This window comes from Acomys russatus, chromosome 1 (genome assembly GCF_903995435.1).
Source record: "Acomys russatus chromosome 1, mAcoRus1.1, whole genome shotgun sequence".
Classification (NCBI taxonomy): domain Eukaryota; kingdom Metazoa; phylum Chordata; class Mammalia; order Rodentia; family Muridae; genus Acomys; species Acomys russatus.
The window spans coordinates 37,265,401-37,291,652 of NC_067137.1; the positions used below are offsets into that span (position 1 = coordinate 37,265,401).

At 48.3% G+C, this 26,252-nt stretch overlaps 1 protein-coding gene and 1 non-coding gene across 2 annotated transcripts; both read left to right on the forward strand.

Moving 5' to 3' along the window:
- The first annotated feature begins 11,028 nt into the window (after positions 1-11,028).
- LOC127197313 (small nucleolar RNA SNORA42/SNORA80 family) lies at positions 11,029-11,164 on the forward strand. The gene has a single exon (XR_007831648.1). It is a non-coding gene; the product is annotated as a small nucleolar RNA SNORA42/SNORA80 family (small nucleolar RNA).
- Positions 11,165-12,160: 996 nt separating this feature from the next.
- Odc1 (ornithine decarboxylase 1) lies at positions 12,161-15,959 on the forward strand. The gene is made up of 10 exons (XM_051143828.1): positions 12,161-12,275; positions 12,471-12,644; positions 12,766-12,938; positions 13,117-13,251; positions 13,360-13,441; positions 13,600-13,683; positions 14,342-14,504; positions 14,592-14,704; positions 14,784-14,998; positions 15,483-15,959. Exons 1-10 carry the CDS (start codon positions 12,174-12,176, stop codon positions 15,625-15,627), a joined length of 1,386 nt encoding a protein of 461 aa, XP_050999785.1. The 5' UTR covers positions 12,161-12,173; the 3' UTR covers positions 15,628-15,959.
- The last annotated feature ends 10,293 nt before the right edge of the window (positions 15,960-26,252 follow it).

The following is a 26,252-nucleotide window of genomic DNA, read 5'->3' on the forward strand; positions in this document are numbered from 1 at the left end:
CCAGCAGCCCTGCACGATAGTAGTGAGGTCCCATACTCACTACTAAAAGACTTCCCTGAATCCCACCGCAAGCCATGCCAAACTCGCCTTGGTGCTTTCTGAGCACCAGCCCTGAGCCAGGAGCCGTGGTTCAGGAAGGGCGGGACGGTGGGTGCTGCCGGCAATAAGGCAGGGCATTGTCTGTGGATCACAAGCTGGACTCGCAGTTTCCCTGCTTGTTATTATCATCATCCCCACTCTAAACAATGGCACTGATAAAACAACCCTCCCTGAGAGCGCGCCTTTGTTCTACACAATGGCTGTGGTTATGAGGGAGTTCCAAAGGTGTGCATGGAACTTCCATGTTTGCATGACTTGTGCCGTCAGAAAGTATTCTGCACCAAAATTAATGTTGAGGACTCTCGGTCCCATGGCCAGGCTGTGGCTCAGAGGCTTTGCCCCTTGTTTCCATCTGAGACAGAGTTTCTTGTGCGCTGTAGTCTTTCAGTAGCTGACCAGCTCATTCAGGCTCAGCCAGGACTTTTCTAGTTCTAGCACTGACAGTCTCTAAGTGTTGGACACTCCACCTTTGAGTCTGGTCCCTGGACACATGGCTTCAGCTGTCATGACATTGGAAAAAAATAATGATATAATAGGCATTGAGAATGCAGAGAAATAGCTTGATTTGCTGTTATTTAGGATTTTATTTTCTTTAGATTTATTTATCTTATTTTATGTGGGTGAATGTTTTGCCTGCGTTGTGTGTATATGCACCTTGCTTGGTGTGTGTGTATGCCTGATACCAATGAAGGCCAGAAGAGAATGTCAGATCCTCTGGAACTAGAGCTACGGATGGTTATGAGCCACCATGTGGGTGCTGGGAACCAAGTCTGGGTCCTTGGTGAGAGCAACTAGTGCTCTTAACTGCTTAACTACTAAGCTATCTGTGGCAGTTTGAGTAAGAAGGGTCCCCGTAGGCTCATATATTTAATGCTTAGTCACTGGGGAGTGGAACTGTGTGAAAGGATTAGAAGAATTGGAAGGTGTGGCCTGTTGGAGGAAGTATTTCACTAGGGGTGGGCTTTGAGGTTTCCAAAGACCATGCCAGGCCCAGTCTGTCTCTCTGTCTCTCTGCCTGGACATCAAGATGTGCTCTCAACAACTTCCTCAGCATCATGTCTGATGCCATGTTTAATAGATTGTATGCTTAGCAAGTGAAAGGCCTGATCTCCAGCACCACATTAAAAAAAAAAAAAAAAAAAAAATATATATATATATATATATATATATATGTGGGCACAGCTCAGGGAGGCAGAAGCAGGCAAATTGCTATGAGTTCGAGGCTAGCCTTGTCTACAAAGTGAGTCCAGGACAACCAAGGCTACACAGAGAAACTCTGTCTTGAAAAACAAAACCAAGCAAATATATAGAGATAGAGATAGATAGATAGATAGATATAGATAGATAAACTATCTCTTATGGTCCTCATGAATATCCTGGAGTTGCCTTGGTTATTTCCCCTCTTAGAGATAATGAAAATGATCTTGGAGGAAGTAAACTTTTTAGGAAACATAGGCATAGGTCTTTAATCCCAGCTCTCAAGAGGCAGAAGGGGGCAAATCTCTGAGTTTCAGGGACTAAATGGAGAGACTCTAAAAACAAAACAAAACAGGTCTGTAGCTGCTTGCTTCGGCTATATAGCTATGTAACAAATTACTCCAAAGCTCACTAGGGACAAACAGCCATGTGCATCTGGTTGGATTCTGATAGGATATCTGGGGCCTCAGATGGGAAGATGTGATGCCCTCTGTGATTTGACGGCTTGGGGGTTATTTACTTAAGGTGTCCCATTCATGTGTTAGAATTGTCTGGGACCCCAGCTTTGCTGCAAGCAGGACATCTGTGTAGCCTGCCACCGAATGAGGAGACCAAGGGTCTCCTCGATCTGTGTCCCTGCACAAGGTAAAGACCACATCACCTGGGGGGATGAAGTCTCACATGGCCTTTGGCACAGTCTCTAAGATTCAAGAGAGCCTGCAGGGGCTGGAGGGGAGCCTTCACTTCCTGGTGGGTGCCCAAAGCCCCTCGGAAGGATCCACTCCCCCTTACACAGCTGCCTTTCCGGTTCTGCCTCTTCAAGTCCTGAGTCCTCTGGCTCTGCCTCTCCTGGCCTTGCCTCCTCCACTCTCAGCTGTAGCCTGGGCTCCCTGCTGCAGGACACAGCCTATCACAAGTCTGCCAGGCAGATGGCTATTGTGGTATGGCCCCGAGAGAGGCACAGAGGAGAGGAGACCTTTGATAAGAGGGTGCGTGCCCAGCTTTGAGACATTAGAAATAGCTGTGCTCTAGCTACCCCGCCTGGACTGTCAGGAAAGTCATCTCTTCGGGCCTTGTCATGTCAGGTCTTTACCAGCTGTCCCACTGAGGAGTTGTAGATGATTCTGCTCCATCCTGAGTCACACCGTTCCATCCTCCGTGAAGGTATTGCCAGTCTATTAATCACCTGTGGACCCCTAGGTCCCGCCAAGAAGAGCTATAACGACGAAGAGCAGCTGCCTACAGCTGCCTGCTCTGTGACGAGTAGAGGAGTGGGCTAGAATCCTGTGGGACAAGTTGGGACAGCACACTGAGTGCAAACAGGGAGGGGATCATTAGTCTAGAAAGGAAAGACCTAGGGGAGGAGTGGGGCTGGGGACAGAGCAGCGTATATTCTTTCTTTCTATCTGTCTTTTAAGAAATTATTTTTACCTACATGTACGCATATGTGTATGTGTGTGCATGAGTTGATGCTCATGGAGGCCAGAGGACATTAGATCCCTTAGAAATGGAGTGACAGGCAGGTGGGAACCTCCATGTAGGTGCTCAGAACTGAACCTGGTCCTCTGCAGGAGCAGTAAGAACTCTTAGCTGCTGAGCCATCTCTCAAGCCCCTAAGCAGTGAGTTTTCAATGGTATAAAAAGACCCTCCCCTTCTAGTGTCTGAGGAGGAAGCTAGGGATAGCCAGGGTTTGTTTCAATTTTCACATTGCTCAAGCCTACAAGAACAGCCCCCAGAGGCTCACTGAAACATGTTAGGGAGTGTAGAGAAATGGCTAGGAAGATTTGGATGTGTCTTTGGGAAAGGGTGGAATTCATCCTCAGTCTGCCTGCTCTCAGACACACCTTATCCCCCACCAGGACAACTTTATTCTGTTCCTGGAATTTCTCCCTGTCTCTCCTAGGTGGTTCTAGCCACTCCTGGAGGTAGTACTGTCTATCAGACCAATTCCTACAGGAGAGCCCAGGGGCCTGCAGCCCCATGAAGACCTTGCTCCTTCTATCACCAGCCCAGGGGCTAGCCTCTCTCTCTGAAATCATAAGTTTTTCCTTTTCACCTCTCCATCAAATTGTCTGCTTGGGGGCTGGGAAAGATTTTATACCTTCATCTGGTGTCTCTCTTGCCTTTTACACTTACTAGGCTTGATAGGAACTACAAGTTGAGGCCATGAAAAAGGGGTCTGGAAAGCCAGGCATGGTGGCACACACCTTTAATCACAGCACTCAGGAGACAAGAGTCAGGCGGATCTCTGTGAGTTCAAGGCCAGCCTGGTCTACAAAGTGAGTTCACGACAGCCAAGGCTACATAGAGAAACCCTGTCTCGAAAAACAAAAAACAAAACAAACAAAAACCCAACACACACACACACACACACACACACACACACACACACACACACACACACAAAGAAAATGAAAAAGGAGACTGGACTAGAGGCTGCTGCTAGCATAGCCCACAGCCCACAACCCTCTCCCTAAGGAAAGTTGGGCATGGTCAGGTCTCTGTGCCCAAAAGAATTGTTTTTGCCCCGGCCCTTTCAACTTATGCTAACTTTCTTTAAAGACGTCTAAGGCCAGCTCATCTTCTCCATGTTATTTCTGATGTCTCTGCCTTTGGGTCCCTATAATCACTGTGCTGGTGACTAACACAACAAAGCGAAAGCCCAAAGCTAGGCCTCCCCTCTGAACATGAACCACTCAAGAATGGAGACATCTAGAGTCCATGAAACGGGCAGAGGTACATGTCACCAACACTGGCAACTTGAGTTTGATCCCTGGGACCCACATAGTGAAGGAGGGACTCCCCTACTGCAGGTTGTCCTCTGACCTCCATGTGTGCTGGGGCTCACACATGTGCCCTCCCCACCCCACCACCACCAATAATAGATACAATTAAATTTGAAAAAAGAAAAAAAAAGGGGGCTTCCTTGGCTTCTCTCTTTCTCCTTGGGGCCTGACAGACTTGGCATTGAAGTACAGAGAACTGGAGACAGTATTCAGAGTCATGTCCCCTTCCCCCTGCTCTGTGTTTGCTCATGAGTTTCTTCCTAGCAGTCCTTCAAGGTGTTCTTGGCCATGACTTGTCAGGAAATTGGCATGCATGCCATCTCCAGGAAGAGTGCTTACCTTCCTGACACCTCCATTGTGCAAGGGCCATTCAGGCACTGTGCCCTGCCAAAGAAGGAAGAGAAATGCTTGCCAGCACCTGGGCTTCCCAGAGGTGGGGGTCACAAGGGCCTATGGTTCAAGAAAAAAAGAAAAAAAAAGAAAAAAAAGAAAGGAACAGGGGCAAACCCCAGAAGAGACGTTGTGTCTTGGGAGAAAAGAAGTGCAAGGAATAACCGAAGCTGAGCCTTCTTTTGGTCCTTGGCAGACCCTTAGGAACCTGACCCTAGCAGTGTGTCTCTCCTATACAGGAGCTCAACAGATATGCAGAATGAGCTCACCACCCAAAGAGGAACACTTGGATTCTTGTGTCCTTTATTCTAGGGAACACACAAGAGGGAGGTTTTGGGTTTGTTTTTTGTTTGTTTGTTTTGATTTTTTGAGACTGGGTTTCTCTGTGTAGCCTTGGCTGTCCGGGACTTGCTTTGTGGACCAGGCTGGCCTCAAACTCACAGCGATACACCTGCCTCTGCCTCCCGAGTGCTGGGATTAAAGGTGTGCACCACCATGCCTGGCCCAGGTGGCATGTCTTAGTGCCCACTTGGCTCAATTGTGCTAGCATTCAGTCTTCAGACCAGTAACGGCAAGGATGTGAGAAGCAAGGTATTATCAGGTACCAATATGCCAAGAGTTACTTTACTGCCATGTTCTGTGTGGCCACCATTCTGCCTCTGAGGTCTGCTCAGCTCTGGGAAGTTCTGCCCCAGTTTTCACTACCAGGCTTGCTGTCTGGTGCCGCCCAGTAAGCTCTACCAGGGCTAGGTGAGGTGGGGCCGTGATGTAACTTCACTCTTTATAATAAACATCCCGTGAATGTTTCACACATGGGTGTCTGAAGAGATCCTTTGGAGGGATGCCATCCTTTCTGATGATGCCACCATTGCTCAGAGCTGCCTTCCCTGCCTTGGGCACATCATTTGGGTTATTAGCAGAGGCGGCACACTTTCTGCCTTGGAGGGAGGGTTAGATTTTTGGAGACACTCAACACAAGTCCAGGGCAAGAACACTAGTTTTGGTAAAAAACCCAGTCTGGTGACTGGTCCCCGTTGCTTAGGTATCTTGAGTTGTGCACCTTTAGCAGGACAGATGTTAATTTCTTTATGTGGCCTAATATTAAGAACCTTATTTTAGTCTACTCTTTTTCTTTTCTTTTTTAGGTTTTTTGAGACAAGGTTTCTGTGTGTAGCCCTGGCTGTCCTGCAACTCTCTTTGTAGACCAGACTGGCCTTGAACTCAGAGATCTGCCTGCCTCTGCCTCCTTAGTGCTGGGATTAAAAAAGCGTGCACCACCACTGCCCAGCCTCTTTTTCTTTTCTTTTCTGTACCTGTTTCTGGTTTTGGTTTTTTTGTTTTGTTTTGTTTTTTGAGACAGGGTTTCTCTATGTAGGCTTGGCTGTCCTGGACTCATTTGTAGAGCAGGTTGGCCTCGAACTCACAGCATCCACCTACCTCTGTCTCCCAAGTGCATGGGCCACCATGCCTGGCTTTTTTTTCTTTTCTTTTCTTTTTTTTTTTTTTTTTTTTTTTTTTTTGAGACAGAGTTTCACTGTACTTCTTTTCTTTTTTCTTTCTTTCTTTCTTTTTTTTTTTTTTTTAAAGAAAGTTGTAGTGGAGCTGGACCTGGTGGCACACACTTTTAATCCCAGCACTCGGGAGGCAGAGGCAGGCAGATCGCTTGTGAGTTCAAGGCCAGCCTGGTCTACAAAGTGAGTCCAGGACAACCAGGACTATTGACACAGAGAAACTCTGTCTCAAAACAAAAACCAACCTCCCCCTCCCCACCAAACAGCACCTATAGAAAGTTCCTGCTTAAGACAGGTGTGGTGGTCTACACCTTTAATCCCAGCATGTTGACCTCTGTGAGTTCAAGGTAGCTCTGGAAAAACTTCCAGAGTGAGACTTGATCTAAAACAAAATGAACCAATGAACATATGAGAGCTGTCTTTACTTTGTAATAACAAGTAAACGGATTCATACACAGTGGCTGGTAATATTTATTTATTTATGTAATTCTCCCAATAAGGAGTTCTCTTTAAATTTGTGACTACCATATACACGGGAGGTGGAGGCAGTTGATGTTCAAGGTCATGTTCTGCTACATAGGGACCTGAGCAACATGAGATGCTTTTGTTTGTTTGGTTTTGGTTTTTTTACCCCCAAGACAGGGTTTCTCTGCGTAGCTTTTGCTGTCCTCGAACTCAGTGTGATCCTCCTGCCTCTGCTTCCCTGAGCACTGGGATTCCAGGCATGTGCCTCCACACCTGGCTAAGGTGCTGTCTTAAGAAATAAAGTTAGAAAAAAAACAAAAACAAAAACAAAAACAGCTGGGCGTGGTGGTGCACACCTTTAATCCCAGCACTCGAGAGGCAGAGGCTGGCAGATTGCTGTGAGTTCAAGGCCAGCCTACTCTACAAAGTGAGTCCAGGACAGCCAAGACTACATAGAGAAACCCTGTCTCAAAAAACAAACAAACAAAAACAAAGAAGTAAAGTTAGAGTTCTTCATCCCAACTTACAGATAAGGAGGGGAGTGCAACTCAGAGCTTCACCATGGGTAAGTGCCGAGGGTCCCTTAAGAAAGTCAAAGACAGCCTCAGATGTAGGACAGTAACTGAGAACACCCCTGATAGCACTACCCACCATGTGGCTATCGGTTCCACTCAAACACAAACATCTCACTACATGTTGGGGTAACAGGCATTAGCCATTTTATAAAGTCTCATCACTTTATCTTGAGGGACAATGGTAATGGAACTCAGGGGCTCAAATTGCCCCAGAATAAAAAGGGGGCAAGCACTCTTGTGTTGAGCAGTAGACTTAGCCTTTGTTGAGTTTCTCCTAAGGACAATGAGAAGGGAAAGGGAGGAGCCCTGTGGAAATCCATTGAGAGCAGTAATAGCATTCGTTTGACTAAGACTGGGTTTTGTCACCACTGGTCTGCATTCTTGAATTCAGGTTAGTAGTTGAGTCTTATGACTCAAGCTCACCTGTCTTCAGACTGGCTTTGGGGGCCTCTCCTTGCTGGATCCTGTCCGCCACCAGCTGGCAGAGCAAGTACCCCAGGAAGTGGGCCCCTCCTTCCCTACCTTCTGTCCCCACCCTGATGGTGAGCTGGATCATGTGCAAGACCTCACTGCCCGAGGGTTTGGGCAGGAGTTAGGATGTCTGGGTGGCTTGGTGGCACAGGCACAGACAGTTGTGATAGCGAGAGAGTAGTTCATATATGTTGGAATGGTCACTGGTTTTCTGAACCAAGGCTTGCTCTCTTCCTCCCAGTTAAGGCTTCCAAAATCTGAAGCACAAAGACTGTCTCCCACCATAGAGATAAAGATGTGCTTGAATGCTTCAGGGCGAGAATGTTCTCTGATGGGTCCCAACAGCTAATCTCATCATCCCTGGGGGGAAGAAAGGAGTTCTTAGGAGGGGAGCTTGGCACCCTGGCACTGTTCCAGGATTATAAAAAGAATAAGGGAGAGTAGGGTGCCCAAGAGAAGAGTACAATGCCCATCACATCTTTGTATGGACATCTTGCTTGATGCTTTTATGGCTCTTGTTTCTGAGGAGGCCATGCTTTGGGGTAAAGGGGGTCATTCTTTCATTCACTCATGCACTCACTCCAGAAATACTGACCGACTATGCCCCCCCCCCCCCGCAGCTGGTTTTGTGACTGTAAAAGACCCTTGGGTAAATGAGAGCAAGAAGCAAGGGCACTTACTCAGCAACTTAGGAGCAGAGAGAGAGATCATGCATTTCCTCTAGGGAACCTCTTAAGAAAATGTCACTTGTTTGACTAAGACTGGATTTAGTCACCACTGGTCTGTTTTCTTGAATGTAGGTTAGTAGTTGCGTCTTATGACTCAAGCTCAACCACCTTCAGATCGGCTTTGGAGGCCTTTCTTTTCTTTCTTTCTTTCTTTTATGGTTCTTCAAGACAGGGTTTCTCTGTGCAATAGCTCTGGCTGTCCCGGAACTCTCTTTGTAGACCAGGTTGGCCCCAACTCATAAAGATCTGCCTCCTGAGATTAAAGGCGTGCCCCACCTCGTCCAGCTTCCTCCTTTTTTTTTTTTTTAAGGTAGGGTCTCACTACTTGGCTTTGGTTGGTCTAGAATTCTGTGTAGACTATGCTGGTCTCAAATGTAGAGATTTAGCTGGTCAGTGATGGGCACGCCTTTAATCCCAGCACTCAGGAGGCAGAGGCAGGCGGTTCTCTTTCAGAGTTCCAGGACAGCCAAGGCCAAAGCTACACAGAGAAATAAAAAAAAAAAAAGGGGGGGGGGGGGGGTAAATAATAAAAAAAAAAGGACTTAAAGACATCTTTGTTTGCTTTGCTGTAGTTAGTTTTTGCTGGTATCCTGGGTATCCCAGCATCTGTGCTGGGAGAAGGGTTTCCACTGAGAACAAACAAACCATTAGCACCTTATACACAGTAACAAATGTGGAGTACTTGTGTCTTTCCGATACTGAATATGTAAGTGCCCAATCAGTCCCACTTGTTCCCTATCTATGTTAACTTTGGTGGATACAAATTCACTGCCTAGACGCTTTTCAGGTCGAGACTTCTCAAAGTGTAATAGTTGCAGTTAGCCTGAAAGACTACTGTTAAGTCCTTCCAACAGAGTAAGGGGCGGTGGGTAGCTCAGAACCCTACATCCTCTTACCACGCCCCTAACACGCAAGTACGCTTAAATAGAAGGCGTATCTTAGCATGCAACTGGTGCCTACCATTTAGTTGGAAGACACGGAGTGGCCCTCCAGATTCTGCTAGCGTGCTGGTGTCTACCATCAAGCTTCATCCAGAGACCCGCGGTGCCGTGAAGCAGGGTCAGTCTGCGCCGCGAAGTTTACGTGACCCGCACAGAACTCATGGCCCCATCCATCCTCGGCTTGCACCCGCGATCCCGCATGCCCTTGCTAAGGGAAAACCGCGCGCTCAATGCAAAGCCAAGAAATAGTTTCGTTTGTCGTCCAAACCTTGGACCAGCAACGGGGTTTTGGAGTTGGGGTGACGGGTAGGAGGGTAGGCAGGAGACTAGGAGCGTTGTGCGCATGCACTGGTAGACTCCGGCCCGCTGCCCTTTGGGCCCTGCGGCGTGCTGGCTGGCAAGACTCTTGGCGTGTTCTGCGCGTGCGCTAGCCTGCCGCAGGGCGTGTCCGGCACGAGGGCGGGCGGTGCGCGCCGGTGGAGGCCCGGGGCGCGGGCGGATGGGCGGGTGGGCGGGCACGCGCGGTGCCCCGCCCCACTGACGCGCCCGGCCCGCGCCTCCCGCCCCAGGCTCCGGGACCCGGGTTGGCCGCCACCGAGCCCCCGCCCCTCCCCCGCGCCTCCCGGCCGGAACCGATCGCGGCTGGTTTGAGCTGGTGCGTCTCCATGACGACGTGCTCGGGGTATAAGTAGCCGCGCGTCGCGCCGTCGGGCTTTGTCAGTCCCTGCAGCCGCCGCCGCCGGCCCCCCTCAGCCAGCAGCTCGGCGCCACCTCGGGCCGGCGTCTGCGGCGGGCTCGACGAGGCGGCTGACGGGGCGGCGGCGGGCGGCCGGGCGCTCCTCGGGGTTCGGCGGCGGCGTCTCCATGGGGCCGGTCAGCGGCGCCAGCGGACTGTGAGGTGAGCGGGGCGTGGGACGGATGTGCGGCCACGTGTCGGGAGGCCCAGACTGCGGCCGGCGGCAGGGGACACGTGGCCGGGAGCCGGTGACCTTGCGGGCAGCCATCCGGAAGGCAGCGGCTCCTGGCCCTTGGCTGCAAGCCTTCGGGTCGCCCACGGAAGCCCGCACCGCATCAGCCCGGCTCGGCGCTCCACCAGCCGGTGCGATGATGGAGGGCAAGCCCGCGGCAGGTGCAGGGGGAGCGCGGGCGCGAGCAGCCGCCCTGCAGTTTCCTGCTGCGTTCTTTAGTTTCGCTACGTGTACAGAACAGAGCCCGAAGTAGAAGTTGCTAGACTTAATTTAGTCTGGGAGTCACTGCTGATGAATTACACCGGCTGTGACTTGGAATTAGTTAGAACGCCTCGAATGACTTAATGGTTTAGGGGAAGCCTGACTCCCGGCTGTCCGGCAAGCACCTTTAGAAGCCTCAATAACTGGTGGAAGTGTAGGGAACGGAGCCCGTCAGGAATGTCTGGAAGTGGACAAAGAGTGCAGTGGCTTGTTTTATTCAAATCTATGGTCCGGCAGAATTTGACTGGAATTTTTTTTTTAATTAGCTTGTATCTCTTCCAGACTTTCTTGTCTAATTGTTTAACACAATTTAGCTATGCCGTCAGCAATGGTTTTCCCCCCCAGATTTTATGTATTATTTAGGAAAAACGTTAAAAGATACAGAAAAGCAAAATAGTACTAAGGGGTATTTCAAAGACAGCTTTTCAGATTTAAGCCTGAAAGTTGCCTGAAAAATACTTAACAAGACCTAAAATTACAGTTACGCCAGAGCCGGTTCATCAGTTGTAAATGGTATACATATGAGTTGCCTGGCGCTGGTCTATAAGCGTCACTTACTAGTGGTTTAGGCAACTAATGAAGTTGACAGTGCCAAAAGTCTCATTAAATTTGAGGCTTAAAGTGTGCTTTACCATGCATGGATTTGGATTTATGGCAGGCTCGTCCCCCTGGGCCTCTCATAGTGTCCCATGCTAGAGCAAACTGTGGCTCCTAACCATTGCCCGGCCTCTGTGTCTGTAGGCTGCTGGCACTGAAGTGGGTCACACAGTGGGAAAAAAAGAAACCTTTACCTGGCCACTCTCTGGTGTCCATTTCGTAAGGGCAAGACAGAATCTTATTCAGCGTGGTATTTTGCTTATTTTTGTTAATCATAAAGTATGCCAAAAAAATACCTTCCATAAGGTTATTAGCCATAACTAAGGCGATATTAGATGGCATCTGAAAACACTTCTCGGATTCCCAGAAGTGCTCATTTGGTAGGCAGTACAGGCTCTAGAATACTGACTGTGATAACAGTAACTAACAGTAAATAAATAAAATGTTGATTTGAAGGTTTTAGCTTTTTTTTTTTTTAATGCCACCATGGCATGGAAGTTTTCTTATGGAAATTTTTGATGGGTTGCTCCCTAAGTTTGAGTGCTCTAGATACCTGATGATGCACTGTATTCACTAAAAAATAATTTAACATAACTTAGTCAAAGTGGGAAGGATAAGACGTTTCCAGGGCTGCATGTAATTACTGTGCCATTTGAAGTTTCTAAAGAGCTGGCTTGGCTCAGAAATAAGGCAGATAGGAATGCGGAATATACTAACAATGCCAGTCAGTGGACTGTGTGCAGATGAGCTTCATAGACTCACATTCCATTTTGGAGAGGGGCAGGTACTGAGATGTCCCAGGTGTTATTTGAGCTTTGAACAGTGTGGACTCTGTATTTGGGAACTGCAGAGGTTTGGGGCCAGTCACCCAGGCACTGGGATTCCTACCCCACGATGGTCTTTACCCTGCTGCTTACCTGGGTATGCTGTTGCACTATCTAGTCTTTAGTGGTAAGATTCCAAGGGAGATAGCATCTTTTGTTTCTGTTCATTAGAACCTGTTCAGACTTCCTGGATAACTTGCCTCGTGAGGAGCTGACAATAACTTAATTCCATCTCTAGGATTCTGTGTAAGTAATAATCATTTTATACCTGTGAGTTTGTTGTGAGAGTCCTTGCTAAGGCTTTGAGGGAACTCACCCTCATTTGCAGCTTGTTCTGTTTCAGAGGCACATCAACAACCATGAACAGCTTTACTAAAGAAGAGTCTGACTGCCATATCCTCGATGAAGGCTTTACTGCCAAGGACATCCTGGACCAGAAAATTAATGAAGTTTCTTCCTCTGTAAGTATGGGAAGCTCACTGTCTCAGCTCTGCTAAGTTCGTAGCACCATGAGTGAGCATGTCTTCATGGCTTGCCATTGTCCAGTGCCAATGGTCATACCCTGTTAGTGACTGCTGACAGGGCTAGGATTGGTTGAAGGGAGAAGAGAGTCCTCAGGACTGCCAATGAAGTTCCTGAACCCACTTTTGTTTCAGGATGATAAGGATGCTTTTTATGTTGCGGACCTTGGAGATATTCTAAAGAAGCATCTAAGATGGCGAAAAGCTCTTCCTCGTGTCACTCCCTTTTATGCAGTCAAGTGTAATGACAGCAGAGCCATAGTGAACACCCTGGCCGCCATTGGGACAGGATTTGACTGTGCAAGCAAGGTAAGCCTGCTTACCCCTCAGGGAAGGCATCAGTTGTGTGTCTTTTGGGCAGTAAGTGTTAATGGGCTGGGGTCACATGACAACTCAGTCTATACATCCCAACACCAATGTTCTCTTTCAGACTGAAATACAGTTGGTGCAGGGGCTTGGGGTGCCTCCAGAGAAGATTATCTATGCAAACCCTTGTAAACAAGTGTCTCAAATCAAGTATGCTGCCAGTAATGGAGTCCAGATGATGACTTTTGACAGTGAAATTGAGTTGATGAAAGTCGCCAGAGCGCATCCAAAGGCAAAGTGAGTCCTGATTGAGTGCAAAGGTTGGGCCTTGTCGGGCAAGCTTGAATCCTCAATGTGTTCCTGGCCATAGTAGAACTAAGCTAAACCCCACAGCAGCAGCACTCGCATTCAGGGCTCTCCCGAGTCTGGGTGAGTGTGTGTGGAACACTTACTTGACACACTTCTGTCCACCTAGGTTGGTTTTGCGGATTGCCACTGACGATTCCAAAGCAGTTTGCCGCCTCAGTGTTAAGTTTGGTGCCACACTCAAAACTAGCAGGCTTCTCTTGGAACGGGCGAAAGAGCTAAATATTAATGTCATCGGTGTCAGGTGAGAGCTCAGTGACATAGGCTAAGACATTAAGCTGCCGGCTTCTCTAGGCTTTGTCTCATTTTGAGGCCTAGTCAAAAAACAGCATCCTGTTTCTTTTGATTTCAGCTTCCATGTGGGCAGTGGATGTACTGATCCTGAGACCTTCGTGCAAGCTGTGTCGGATGCCCGCTGTGTCTTTGACATGGGAGTGAGTACATGTGACTCATTGCTTGGGGAGTGGCGGTGTCTGAAGTAACTGAGTCTGTAATGAAGCCTTCCCTGTATAACAGATTTTTAAAACCATCTGCTATGTGCATTTAAACTTGTGAATCTGGCAACTTGACTTCTGAATTTTCTTTGCTGTAGACAGAAGTTGGCTTCAGCATGTATCTGCTTGATATTGGTGGTGGCTTTCCTGGATCTGAGGATACGAAGCTTAAATTTGAAGAGGTAATTTACAGCATTAATAACCTACAGAGGATATTTTATATAGAACAAGTGCTATTCATCTGTAGTATAAAATCTAAATGTTTTTACTGATGCCCAAAGGGGCCAAACAAATAGAATAAGTGGCATTGTGTTTCCAATGACTTGTTCATTTTTATATTTGATACTGGCCTTGAAGTTAATTCTGCCCCAGCTTGTCCCACCATTCCTGGCTCCCATATCTATCTGATGTTCAGTCTCATAGAAAGTGAAGCCACTGGGTGTGGTGGCACATTCCCTTAATCCCGGAGGCAGGTGGATCACTATGAGTTCCGAGTCCAGCCAGGGCTATTACACAGAGAAACCCTGACTTGGGGGGAAAAGTTGGCATGTATTTGCTAAACAATTATTTTGACACTTGGCCCAGCTTTTGTGATTTATTTTGTACTACTTAATAAAACAGTATCCACAATATCTTGACAAGACAGAGACGGTCCTGAGAGGGGATGGGAAATAGGGTACTGGCCTCTAGGGAGAGATGTTTACGTTGCTTTTTTTGCCTGATGACAAGTCTCCTGATGCCAGAGCCCAGGCTCCTGTCATGTCCTGTTCCTTACACAGCAGTATGATCTTTGTCCTCTGTGAACAGCATAACAAATGGCTGCTCTCCTCTCACTCTTAGATCACCAGTGTAATCAACCCAGCTCTGGACAAGTACTTCCCAGCAGACTCTGGAGTGAAAATCATAGCCGAGCCAGGCAGATACTATGTCGCTTCAGCTTTCACGCTTGCAGTCAATATCATTGCCAAGAAAACCGTATGGAAGGAGCAGACTGGCTCTGACGGTATGCGGTGATGAGGACGAGTCATGGAGGATAACTGGTAAAAGGTGATAATGCTGGATGGTGATCAAGGGTGATCTGTTTTTTTAGATGAAGACGAGTCAAGTGAGCAAACCTTCATGTATTATGTGAATGATGGAGTATATGGATCATTTAACTGCATTCTTTATGATCATGCACATGTGAAGCCCCTGCTGCAGAAAGTAAGTTCTGAGCATGGTCACTGTAGCAGTGAGAGATGGACAGGATTCAGGGATACTAAGGAGCAATGTCTTCATACAGAGACCCAAGCCAGATGAGAAGTATTACTCATCCAGCATCTGGGGACCAACGTGTGATGGTCTTGACCGGATCGTGGAGCGCTGTAACCTGCCTGAGATGCATGTGGGTGACTGGATGCTCTTTGAGAACATGGGTGCATACACCGTTGCTGCTGCTTCTACTTTCAATGGGTTCCAGAGGCCGACCATCTACTACGTAATGTCACGGCCAATGTGGTAAGATTCTGTCTACTTGTGCTTCTTCTGGTTGTGCAGTGGTGGTATAATGTGCCTACAATGAGCCAGGAGCCTTGGATTCTACCTCTGGTGTGTACAAACACACACACAATAGGGAAAAAACAGTATGGGCTGGGAAGAAGGGTCATTTGAGGGTCAGGCTTGATTATAACTTGTTTGAAGTTAGCCTGTCTCAAAGTATTGTGAATTTGTCCTTGTCTAATTTTACCCTGAGTTAAATACAAATGGAAGAGTTGTAGGATACTAGGAAAGGTCTTAGAACTAAAAGATTCCTTTGCACTAGAATATTAATATAATTACACTATTGAAGTCAGCATATGTGACCTGTGGTTTCCTTATTAATCAGTGATACATTGGATTGCTTCCTGGTGGTGTGACAACAAAGTGTGTTGTCAGGAGCTCTCTTGGGAGGCTGCGCGGTGTGGCAGGACTTGGGTTTGAACATAACTTTTCTTTGTTTCAGGCAACTCATGAAGCAGATCCAGAGCCATGGCTTCCCGCCGGAAGTGGAGGAGCAGGATGTTGGTACTCTGCCCATGTCTTGTGCCCAGGAGAGTGGGATGGACCGTCACCCAGCAGCCTGTGCTTCTGCTAGTATCAATGTGTAGATGCCATTCTTGTAGCTCTTACCTGCAAGTTTAGCTTGAATTAAGGGATTTGGGGGCACCATTTAACTTAATTATGCTAGTTTTTGGAATGTCTTGTAAGAGTAGGGTCAGCACCAATGCAGTATGGAAGGCTAGGAGATGGGGTCACACTTACCTGTGTTCCTATGGAAACTTTGAATATTTGTTTTATATGGATTTTTATTCACTTTTCAGACATGATACTAACGAGTGCCCCCTCAGCTGCTAAGCAAGCATTTGTAGCTTGTACATTGGCAGAATGGGCCAAAAGCTTATGTTGTGACCCGTTTTGAAAATAAAGTATCTTGAAATAATTGGGCATCGGGAATGTTTGCAAGTATCCCCTTAAAAAGGTACACAGGGCCTTCTGCACAGGCCACTGTATCACAGCAGAGAGTTGGACAAGGCTGTGCCTCTGCAGAGCATCAGTCTGCTCAGCCCAGCCCTGACCCTGAGTGTGGTTTGTGAGCTTGGTGCCCAGAGCCTGTTGGTGAGTGAGGATTGTCATCTGCCTAGCAACCTGTTGGCTTGGCCGCTTCCCAGGGAAGGCATCGAGGCTCTTTGAACCTGCCTGTAGAAACCCTCAAAATCATTGACATGGCTTGTAACAGTTGGAAGTGATCTAGTAACAGTTGGAAGTATCGTACATCATGCAGCAGTCAACTTCCTGTAATAAATTCAACAGCAATTACTGTGTTGTAAATCTTTACCTTGACCTTTGACCACAGTCTCACTCATTTATACATCTGCTGCCTCCTGGAAGTGAACCTGTAGCTCAGGAGGAACAGCAGTCCTATCCTATAATTCCCAGCACTGGGAGTCCCTAGTGTGTGCTGCACAACAGACCTGACCTCAGAGTTAGATGTAGCCTGAGTAAAGCCACAAACCTGTGTGCTGTGGAGTGGAGGGCTGCCCACAGGTCTGAAGCTTGTGCTGTAGGTACCTTCTCCACAGGGCAGGTTGGGGGGGGGGGGGTGTCACACTTAACCCTTCTTAAGAGCTGTGTCCTCTTCAAGATCTCAATAAGACATTTGACCAAGTGCCTCCTTTCCCAGACATGGCTACGGCTTGTTTGGGAACCAGAGTGTGGCTTGGGTTGGGAGAGAAGAAATGCAGTGAAGCCTCTGATGGTTAAAGGTGGTGTCCCTTCCAGCAGCAGTGCCAATAGGCTTACGTGGGAACTTGATTTACAAGGGTAGATGGGCCCCACCCTAGCCCTGGGCCATGATAACCTGGGGGAAATTAAGGTGAAAGTTCTGATGATTATTGGGAACAATTCTGAAAGTAAGGGTCAAATGGGAGAGGACATAGGGAAGGGCTCATTTTCTTCAGACTAAGCGTTAATCTATACAGGTGCAAGCTGAAATGGCTGGAAAAGCCAGTGTGGAATTCACAGGACATACAACTTGGTTTTGATAGGGTCACTGTGCTAGTCTAGAATTTGTTTTGTAGATCAGGCTGCCCTCTAATTGGTGATGTATCTATGGGTCATACCTGAGGAGACCAGAGAGGACATCAGATCTTCTGGAGGGGAGTTCTGGAACCTAGGCCCTCTGCAAGAGCAGCCAGTGCACTTAACCAGCAAGCCAACTCTCCAGCCCCCAAGTACAGTGTCCTGAAGGTTTTTGACGCCTGAAGAAACATCTCATGGAGTGAGAGATTGGTCAGTTCTGGGAGACAGGCATGCTCATGCTTGATGGGACAGAAGGCAGCCTTGACTTAGTTCTCAAGTACTTTTTTTTTTTTGAGCCAAGGCCTCTGTAGCCTTGGCTATCCTGGAACTCTGTAGACCAGGCTGACCTTGAACTCACAGAGATCCACCAGCCTCTGACTCCCAAGTGCTGGGATTAAAAGTGTGTACCACCATGCCTGGCTTTCAATTTTTTTGTTTTTCAAGATAGGGTTTCTCTGTATAGCCTGGACTGTCCTGGACTAACTTTGTAGACCTGGCTGGCCTCAAGCTCACAGCGATCTGCCTGCCTCTGCCTCCCGAGTGCTCGGATTAAAGGTGTGCACCACCACTGCCCAGCTTTCAAATTCTTTTAAGAGTCTCATTAGTGGGATCCAGCTGTGACCTTGAGTTTACCATCTTTCTGCTTCAGTCTCCTGAGTGAATACTAAGATTCATACCCAGCATTCTGAAACAATTTTTATCTTTAGATCATGTATGTGTGTACGCGTATGCTTGTATGGGTGCTTATACATGTGTGTGCACACAAGCATGTGGAGGCCAGAGTCCGACCTCCAGTATCTTCCTCGACCAGTTCTTCATTTTATTTATTTTTGTTTGTTCGGTTTTGTTTCGTTTATCGAGGCAGGGTTTCTCTGTATCACAGTCCTGATTATTCTGGACTCACTTTTGTAGACCAGGCTGGCCTCGAACTCACAGCGATCCACCTGCCTTTGCTTCCCAAGTGCTAGGATTAAAGGCATGCACCACCTCGCCTGCCTCTCCATTTTATTTTTAGGAGAGTAAAATGATTTAAGGTTATGGCATGACTAAAATCCATTAAATATAATTAAATATAAATGTGTAACCGTCATTTAATATGTTGTAGTTGTCCAGGTATAGTGTATGTTTATGTATGTGTATCAGGAGAGGGGTCTGCAATACATGCATGCATGCAGTGCCAGAGGAGGATATCAGGTGTCCCTTGTATTACTCAAAGTCCCTTGAGATAGAACTCGCTAAACCGTGAGTGATGCTGGCAGCTCACAGCCCCAGTGACCCCTATCCCCCTTCTCTCCACTGATTCCTATTCCAGACAGGCCCTCTCAGACCCAGGAGCTCACTGATGGCTGTACTGGCTGGCCAGCAAGCCCTAGGGTTCCTCTGTCTCCAGCTCTGGGATTTCAGGCCCCTGCCACTGGGTTGCTATGTGGGTGCTGGGATCAAACTTGGGACACAGTGCTTGCAAGGCAAGGGCAGCCCAGAGCACCTGTAGCCCTGGAACTCAGCCAAGTTCCTGCTATGGACTGAGTTGAGCTGGGAGCTAGACAGACCCTGCTGAGACTGGGCCCCATCCTTGTTAGGCACAGAGCGCCTCTGCACCTGCCTCGTCTACAGTGGGAGCCAGCCAGAGCTGCCTCTAGGATTTGCCACAGGCAGGGTTTGCAGAGCCCAAAATTAAGTGACATCTCTGCATTTGTCTGTGGTTTCTATTCCAGTAGTTGCCTTGAGGTTCCTGCCTTGAGCTCCTGACCTGGCTTCCCTCTGTGGTGATCTGTGAACCAAACAAACCCCTTCCCCTCAAGTTACTTTTGGCTAGTGTTCTATTACAGCTACAGAAGAGCTAATAACTAGGACATCCCTAGCTCCACACCTAAAACATTGTTGGTGTTGGTGAGAGAAGGATCTTATGTAGCCCAGGCTGGCCTTGAACTCAGAGATCCGCCTGCTTAAGCCTCCCTAGTGCTGGTATTAAACAGATACACCACCACTGCCCAGCTACCTAAAGTGTTTCTAAGATGGACCCTGCTGGGTTTCCATGCTGACAACTGATGTCCTCTGCTTGGGAGAAGGCCTAGGAAGCTGGGCTAAGAGTCTCTAGGCAGGAATGTACCTCTAGTAGGTGGCCTGTACACTTAGGTGTTAGGCTGCTTGTAGTATGGCCTGGTCCTTCCAGCTCCCAACCTGTCTTGACAGCTGTGCAGGTTCAGCTCTTGATGTATAGTCGAGGAGACTGTATTTAGCAAGTGAAACTTAAGGTATTACCTGGAACCTGTTTTTAAAAACATTTGTAGTTTTATCTCATTTAACTCGGAAGTTTGACAGGGTTTCTGAGTCTTGAGCATCAAGATTCTGGCCCTGGCTCCTGGGTGCTAAGTAACCTACTGCAAGTCAGGTGCTTCTGTAGGCCTCAGCATCCTTATCAGTCAGTGGTCACGGGAGACAGAAAGCAGCCAGGCTCCAAGATCAGGCTCTGGGGAGGCACTAGACTTAGTGGTGCAGCCTGGGACAGTCCTACTGGTCATAGCCACGAGGGGGCAGCAGAACCTAGGATTTGGATGTAGTGAGTTAGCTTAGGTGCCAAGCTTCTCCACTCAAGCTCCAGGGATACTTGGCCCCTCTCAGGATTCCCCCAACCCTCACCCCTTCCTTGGGCTGTAGGACCTCCAGGAACCTCCAGTGGGTCGTCTTCGGCATTGTTTCGCTGTCTCTTTGCCTGTCCCTTCAGTGGGTGATGCCTTCAGCTATGGCTTTCTGAGGTATCCCAGGCCTTCCCCTGTGCCCACACCACATCTGTACATGCAGATGTGGCTTACCTGTCCTCATATGCCTTGAGGTTAGGGTCCAGCAGTTTGTGTGCCTCGGTGCAGCTTTCTCTGCTGAATGGCTGTGAGCCAGAAACAGTTCCCCCTAGGCTCCCCTTCTTTGTACAGTTACTGACCCTCTCCTCACAGCCACACCCCTGCAGAAGAGGATCTAGTGAAAATGAGCCTGGCATTCCCTCCGCCCAGCTCCCAAGAGCTTGAGGTCAGGTACTGCCTCTGGGAACATCATCTGCCCAAGGACATCACCATGGGCAGCTCAGCACTTTGACTCTCAGGACAAACAGCTCCATGGAAGCCAGAGGCCTTGCCTCTTGCCTGAGTCACATGACTCATTCACAGCGTGTGGAACTTGCACCTGAGTCTCACAGAAAACTGAAGACCTTGTTTGCACTGCTGTGCTTTTGAGTTGAGGCACAAGAAGCCTTGCTTGGAAAGGTAACTTGCAGGTCCATCTGTAACATAAAGGCTACCACACAGCTGCTGGACTGTTCCCCTCTACGTGCCTGCACAGGACAGCAAAGGTTCTGGGATCCCAGAGGAGGACCAAGAGGCCTGTAAGGAGGCTCCTTGGCTGGGCAGTCATGGCTCAGGCCTTTAGTCCCAGCACTTGGGAGGCAGAAGCAAGCAGATCTTTCTGAGTTCAGTGCCAGCCTGGTCTATAGAGTGAGCTCCAGGACAGCCAAGGCTACACAGAGAAGACCTGTCTCAAAAAACAAAAAAAAAAAAAAACAAAAAAAACAACAACAAAAAAAGTCCTTCTAATCCAAGAGTACTCCCAGGAGAAAGAAGGGCCAGACAGGGATCCCTGCTGTACAGGAGGCTTGGATGAAAATTCAGGGTTTTTTCCAGGGTCTTTTCTTCTCCCATGAACTGGGCTTCCTGGGATGCAGCCATCATCTTTGGAGCTACTTCCCTCCTTTTTCTCCTAGGCAACAGTAGACTAGGACCCTCAGATCCACCTCTTTCACATTTGTACAGGAGCTGTAAACCCATTTTTCTCTTAAAATTTTTTTTCCCAGATTGGTCTTTGTTGTTGTTTTGGGTTTTGGAGATAGGGTTTCTCTGTGAAGCTCTAACTGTCCTGAAACTCACTCTGTAGACCAGTCTGGCCTCAAATTCAGAGATCTGCCTGTACTCTGTCTCCTGAGTGTCGGGATGAAAGGCGTGTGACACCACCACCTGGCTTCAGATTGGGTCTCATTTATGGAGTAACTACAGAAGTAGCCCAGGCTGGCCTGGTACTTATATGGCCAGCCTGGCCTCAAACTTCTGGCAATCCTCCTGCCACAGGTTCCTGAGTACTGGAACAAGACACAAATGACTACACAGCTGCAAGTGTGTGTGTGTGTGTGTGTGTGTGAGATAACTTTCCTCAACATCTCTCCCACTTTCTACTCATCTTTCCCATCTATCATAGTCATTGTGCTGGTGAGGTTTTTTGTTTTTGTTTTTGTTTTGTTGTTGTTTGGTTTTGTTTGGGGGGGTTGGGTTTGTTTGTTTGTTTGTTTTGTTTTTGTCAACTTGACACAAGCTGGGATCATTTGGGAAGAGGGAACCCCAACTGAGAAAATGACTCCATCAGACTGGCCAGTGGGCATGTCTGTGGGGCATTTTCTAGATTAAGGATTGATAATGGAGGGCCCAATCCACTGTGTGTTGGTGCCATCCCAGCAATGGTGGTCCTGGGTTGTATAAAAATGCAAGCTGAGCACATCTCGAGGAGAAAGCCATTAAGCAGCGTTCCTTCAGGGTCTCTGCCTGCGCATGATGGATTATAAACTATGTGAAGCAATAACGCTTTCCTCCCCAAGTTGCTTTGGGTCACGGTGGTTAGCCCAGCAACAGAATGCAAACCAGAGCAGAACCGGTAGCACAGAAATGGGTTTTGCTCTGACAGATCTGACCACGTTGTTTCACGGGAGGATTGTAGCACTGTTTGGGACTTTGAGCCAGAAGAGCCATTGAGTTCTCAAAGCTTAATGTGTCCCACTCTAAGGCTTCTAGCTTCGTTCCTCTGATATAGAGTCTCGGAATGGACCTGGAGCTGGGCTGGCAGCCAGCAAGCCCCACGGATCCTCCTGTCTTGGCCCTTCACAACACTGGCAGTAATTGGGATATGTGCGGCCATGTTTTACACGGCACTCTGTTCTGAGCTCAGGTCACCAGGCTTGCACAGCAAACCTTCTTAGCCACCGAGCCTCCTGTACATCCCCCCACCCCCACCCCCTCCCACTTACTGGCTTTTAAAAAAGCATTCACTTATTTTTATTTGATGAGAATGCGTGCTTTGCCTGGGTCTGCATACATGCACCACATGCATGTATTACCTACAGAAGCCAGAAGAGGTCCGAATCTCCCACAAGTGGAGACAGTTGTGAGTGCCAAGATCAAGCTTGCAGCCAGTGCTCTTGATGGCTGAGCCATCTCCCCAACCCCTTTCCTAGCCTTACAAACAAAACATTCTGGGGCAGGAGAGATGGCTCAGAGGTTAAGAGCACTGTCTGTTCTTCCAAAGGTCCTGAGTTCAATTCCCTGCAATCACATGGTGGCTCACAACCGTCTATAATGAGATCTGGTGCCCTCTTCTGGCGTACAGGCACACATCCAGGTAGAATACTGTACACATGATAAATAAATCTTTAAAACAACAACATCATTCTGGCCTTCAAACTCTGGTCCTTGTGTTTGCAAGTGTTTCTTCATTGTCTGTACCCAAACTACAGCCTTCATTGTGTGCAGCCTGCAGGGGTTACCTAGCAGGTTAGCAGGGAAGCTGCTGCTCTCTTAGGCTGGCTAGAAGTTCCTACTTTCTCTTGACTGAAAAAAAGGGGGCATATATAAATTGCACCACTACACAGGGCGAGGAGCATCTTCAGAGAGACTTAGATGTCAGGCAGACTCAGCCTGAACCTGAACGTGCTGTGCTACTTTGCCCAGGCTGCCCCCATCTCTGGGCCACTGGACTTAACTGATTCTCTCCACCATCAGCTCATGTCTGGGTGTTCTAGACAGTAGCCCACGGGGAGGGGACTCTCAGGTGTTGCCATGCCACACATGTCCCACGAGACAGTGTTGGTCTCTCTGCCTGGCTGGCTGTTCCAAAAATAGCTTCTGCTAATGAAGGGAGGGCTGGGGTCTGGCTGGAGTGGGGTGCTGGGCCCCATTCTCCTGTGAGCAGGCCCAGTCCTGAGCTCATCAGCTAAGCAGGTAATTATGTGTGTGCTTTGTTCATAGCACAAAGGAGCTCTCAGAGAACTTCCGAGAGGCACCCGCTTCCTGGCTGATTCGATTTTTTTTTTTTTTTTTTCAGAGCTGGAGTGTGAAAGTCAAGCTGAACCTGCCTAATTGTGCCTGCAAAGGCAATTCAGAGAGGCTGCTCTTGGAAGGAAATCAGGACAATTAGCTCTGGGCTGTGCGGAAAAGGGGCGAGAGCTCACCATGGTGAATGTCAGACTGTCCCCGAGGGAAACCAAAGGGCAGCACTGAGTGAGACTGAAGAGCGGGGCATCTCCTCTGGAGGCTCGATTAGCACCCATATCTACACTGAGGGCACCTTGCTAGGTGTGAGTGCCAGGAATACAGGCTTGGGAGCCGAGGCCAGTCAGGAGAAGGAGCGATTAGCCCAGCTGGGGTTGGCTGCCCCTGGTCTTGGGCCACTAACATACCCCTGGAGCCTCAGTTTTCCTGAGTCCCCGAAATGAGCAAATACACACACACACACACACACACACACACACACACACACACACACGACCCCCAAAAACCAGACCAGATGGAGCACATTCATTCCAGGCAGTGGTTGGTAGGCACAAAGCCAGGGCAGATGGTGCCGGGAGGGCCTGCAGCAAACAATCCGCAGCCAGCTGTAAACCTGGTCCTCCAGTGCTCAGTAGCCTGGCAGACAAGCCAACCGCTCTTCCTCCTGGACAGGGATGGGGGGGCGTGTCCCTAGTTCCTATGACTCTTGGGGCTTCCAAGCCAGAGAGCCCTACATTCAAATCTCAGGCTTGCCCCTTCTTAGCTCTGTTTCCTCCGGGGCGGTGAGTCCATAGCCTCCGGACCAGTCTCCTCCCCTGATTCACTCTGGTATTTAGTGCCCCATCTGGCACCAAGTAGGTGACAAATGTCTGTCCTTCCTATAGCATCAGGAAACTGAGGTCTATAAATTCACCTCCCACTCATCAGAGTCCCTGCTTGTGTGTATGTACATGTATTTTATTTTATTGTGTATGTGAACATGAGTGTGCACGTGCCATGGCGTGTATATGTGTCAGAGGGCAGCCCCAGGTATTGGTCCTCACCTTCTACCTTGAAACAGTCCCTTCTGTTGTTTTCTGTTTGGATTCTCCATCCATCTCCCTGTAGGAACACTGAAATTACACATGCTCACATTAGTGTGCCCAGCTTTTATGTGGGGCAGGAGACTTGAACTCAGGTCCTCACACTTGCACAGCATGCTCTTTTACCCACTGGGCCATCTTCCCAGCCCTGTGTGTCTATGTTAGATTTATTTATGTGTGTGGGTGTTTTGCCTGCATGTATATCTATGCACCATGTACGTTCCCAGGTCCCACGGAGTGGGTTATCAGTGTCCTCAAACTGGAGTTACAGACGGTTATGAGCTACCTTATGGCTGCTGGGAATCAAACCCTGGGCCTCTGGAAGAGCAGGAAATGATTTTAACCACTGAGCCATCTCTGCAGCCCATTGTTTGTATACTGCAGATAGAAATTTCTAGAGAAAGTATGACTACCTGCTTTAAATGGATACCGGAGCACACACAACTGATTTTACTCATCTTATTTTTTTTTTAATTACATTTTAGTTTAGTTTAGTTTAGTTTGTTTTCAAGACAGGGTTTCTCTGTGTAGCCTTGGCTGGCCTGGCTTCCCTTTGTAGACAAGGCTAGCCTTGAACTCACAGAGATCCACCTGCCTCTGCCTCCCTGAGTGCTGGGATTACAGGCATGCGCCACTGCACCTGGCTTTCTTTTAGTTTTTTAGATTATAATATGACCAGAAGAAACAGTCTTCCCCAGAAAGAACACACCAATTGGATATAAAATACTCAGGGGTCAGCCCTGAAGACATGTGTTCTCGTAACTTTATACAGACTGAGCAGGTTGTACTGGGGTATGTTTTACTCATCTTAAGGGGAGGTGGCTTGCCCTGTCATGTCAGAACAAGCCTATGGAGTAGGGCACCTGTGTCTAGACACAGGGTGTGACAGTCACATTTCCTGGATGGGCTTTGAGGGTTAGACTCCATATATCCAGAGGCCTCAGAAGGGGCCTGGCATTGGGCTCACACTCACTGAGTTTTAAGATCAGCACCATTGCTGCTGTCACCATCACTACATCTTGACGGCTCAGGCTCCCACGGCAAAACCCAGATAAGCTGGCAAGTGACACGGGATGAATCCTTCCACGTGGCTGGAAAGAGAGCATCAGGACTCCAGTTCAGGCAGTCAGTGTCCTCCAGCAAGGGGTGTGCTGATGTTCATCTGATTGGTCTATGTTCGAGCCACATTAGTTAAAGGGGGAAGGTGTTTGTGTCTCGTGTAACCCAGGCTTCCTTCCAATTCACTGTTCAACTACACTTTCCCTTAAACTTATGATCCCCTGGGCTGGAGAGATGGCTCAGAGGTTAAGCATACCAGCTGCTGGCTGCTCCTCCGAAGGTCCTGAGTTCAATTCCCAGCAACCACGTGGTGGCTCACAACCATCTATAATGTGATCTGATGCCCTCTTCTGGCCTGCAGGTGTACATGCAGGCAGAGCATTGTATAAATAATAGATAAATAAATAAATATTAAAAAAAAAAAAAAAACCTTATGATCCCCTGCCTCTTAAACCCTGAGTGCTAGGATTACTGGGAATGCACTACCATGCCAAGTTTATGTCGTGCTGGGAATTAAGGGTTTCATACATGCTAGGCAAACACTCTACCAATGGATCCACATCAGTTACATAGTTTATTTTTAGTTTTGAATATTTTTTATTTATTCTTAGACCATGTGCTGGTCAGTTTTATGTCAACTTGACACAAATGCGTTATCTGAAAGGAGGGAACCTCAATTGAGAAAATAAATGCCTCCATATAATCCAGCTGTAGGACATTTTCCTAATTAGTGGTTGGTGGGGGAGGGCCCAGCATATTGTGGGTGGTGCCATCCCTAGGCTGGTGGTCCCAGGTTCTATAAGAAAGCAGGCTGAGGAAGCCATGGGGAGCAAGCCAGTAAGCAGCACCCCTCCATGGCCCCTGCATCAGCTCCTGCCTCCAGATTCCTGCCCTGTTTGGGTTCCTGTCCTGACTGCTTTTGAAGATGAACTG

Bases quoted from the DNA above. Each gene is read 5' to 3' on its own strand.
- Odc1 (XM_051143828.1), top strand. From the start codon at position 12,174: ATGAACAGCTTTACTAAAGAAGAGTCTGACTGCCATATCCTCGATGAA. The intron at 12,645-12,765 runs GTAAGCCTGCTT...GTTCTCTTTCAG, and splicing joins GATTTGACTGTGCAAGCAAG to ACTGAAATACAGTTGGTGCA. The intron at 14,505-14,591 runs GTATGCGGTGAT...CTGTTTTTTTAG, and splicing joins GGAGCAGACTGGCTCTGACG to ATGAAGACGAGTCAAGTGAG.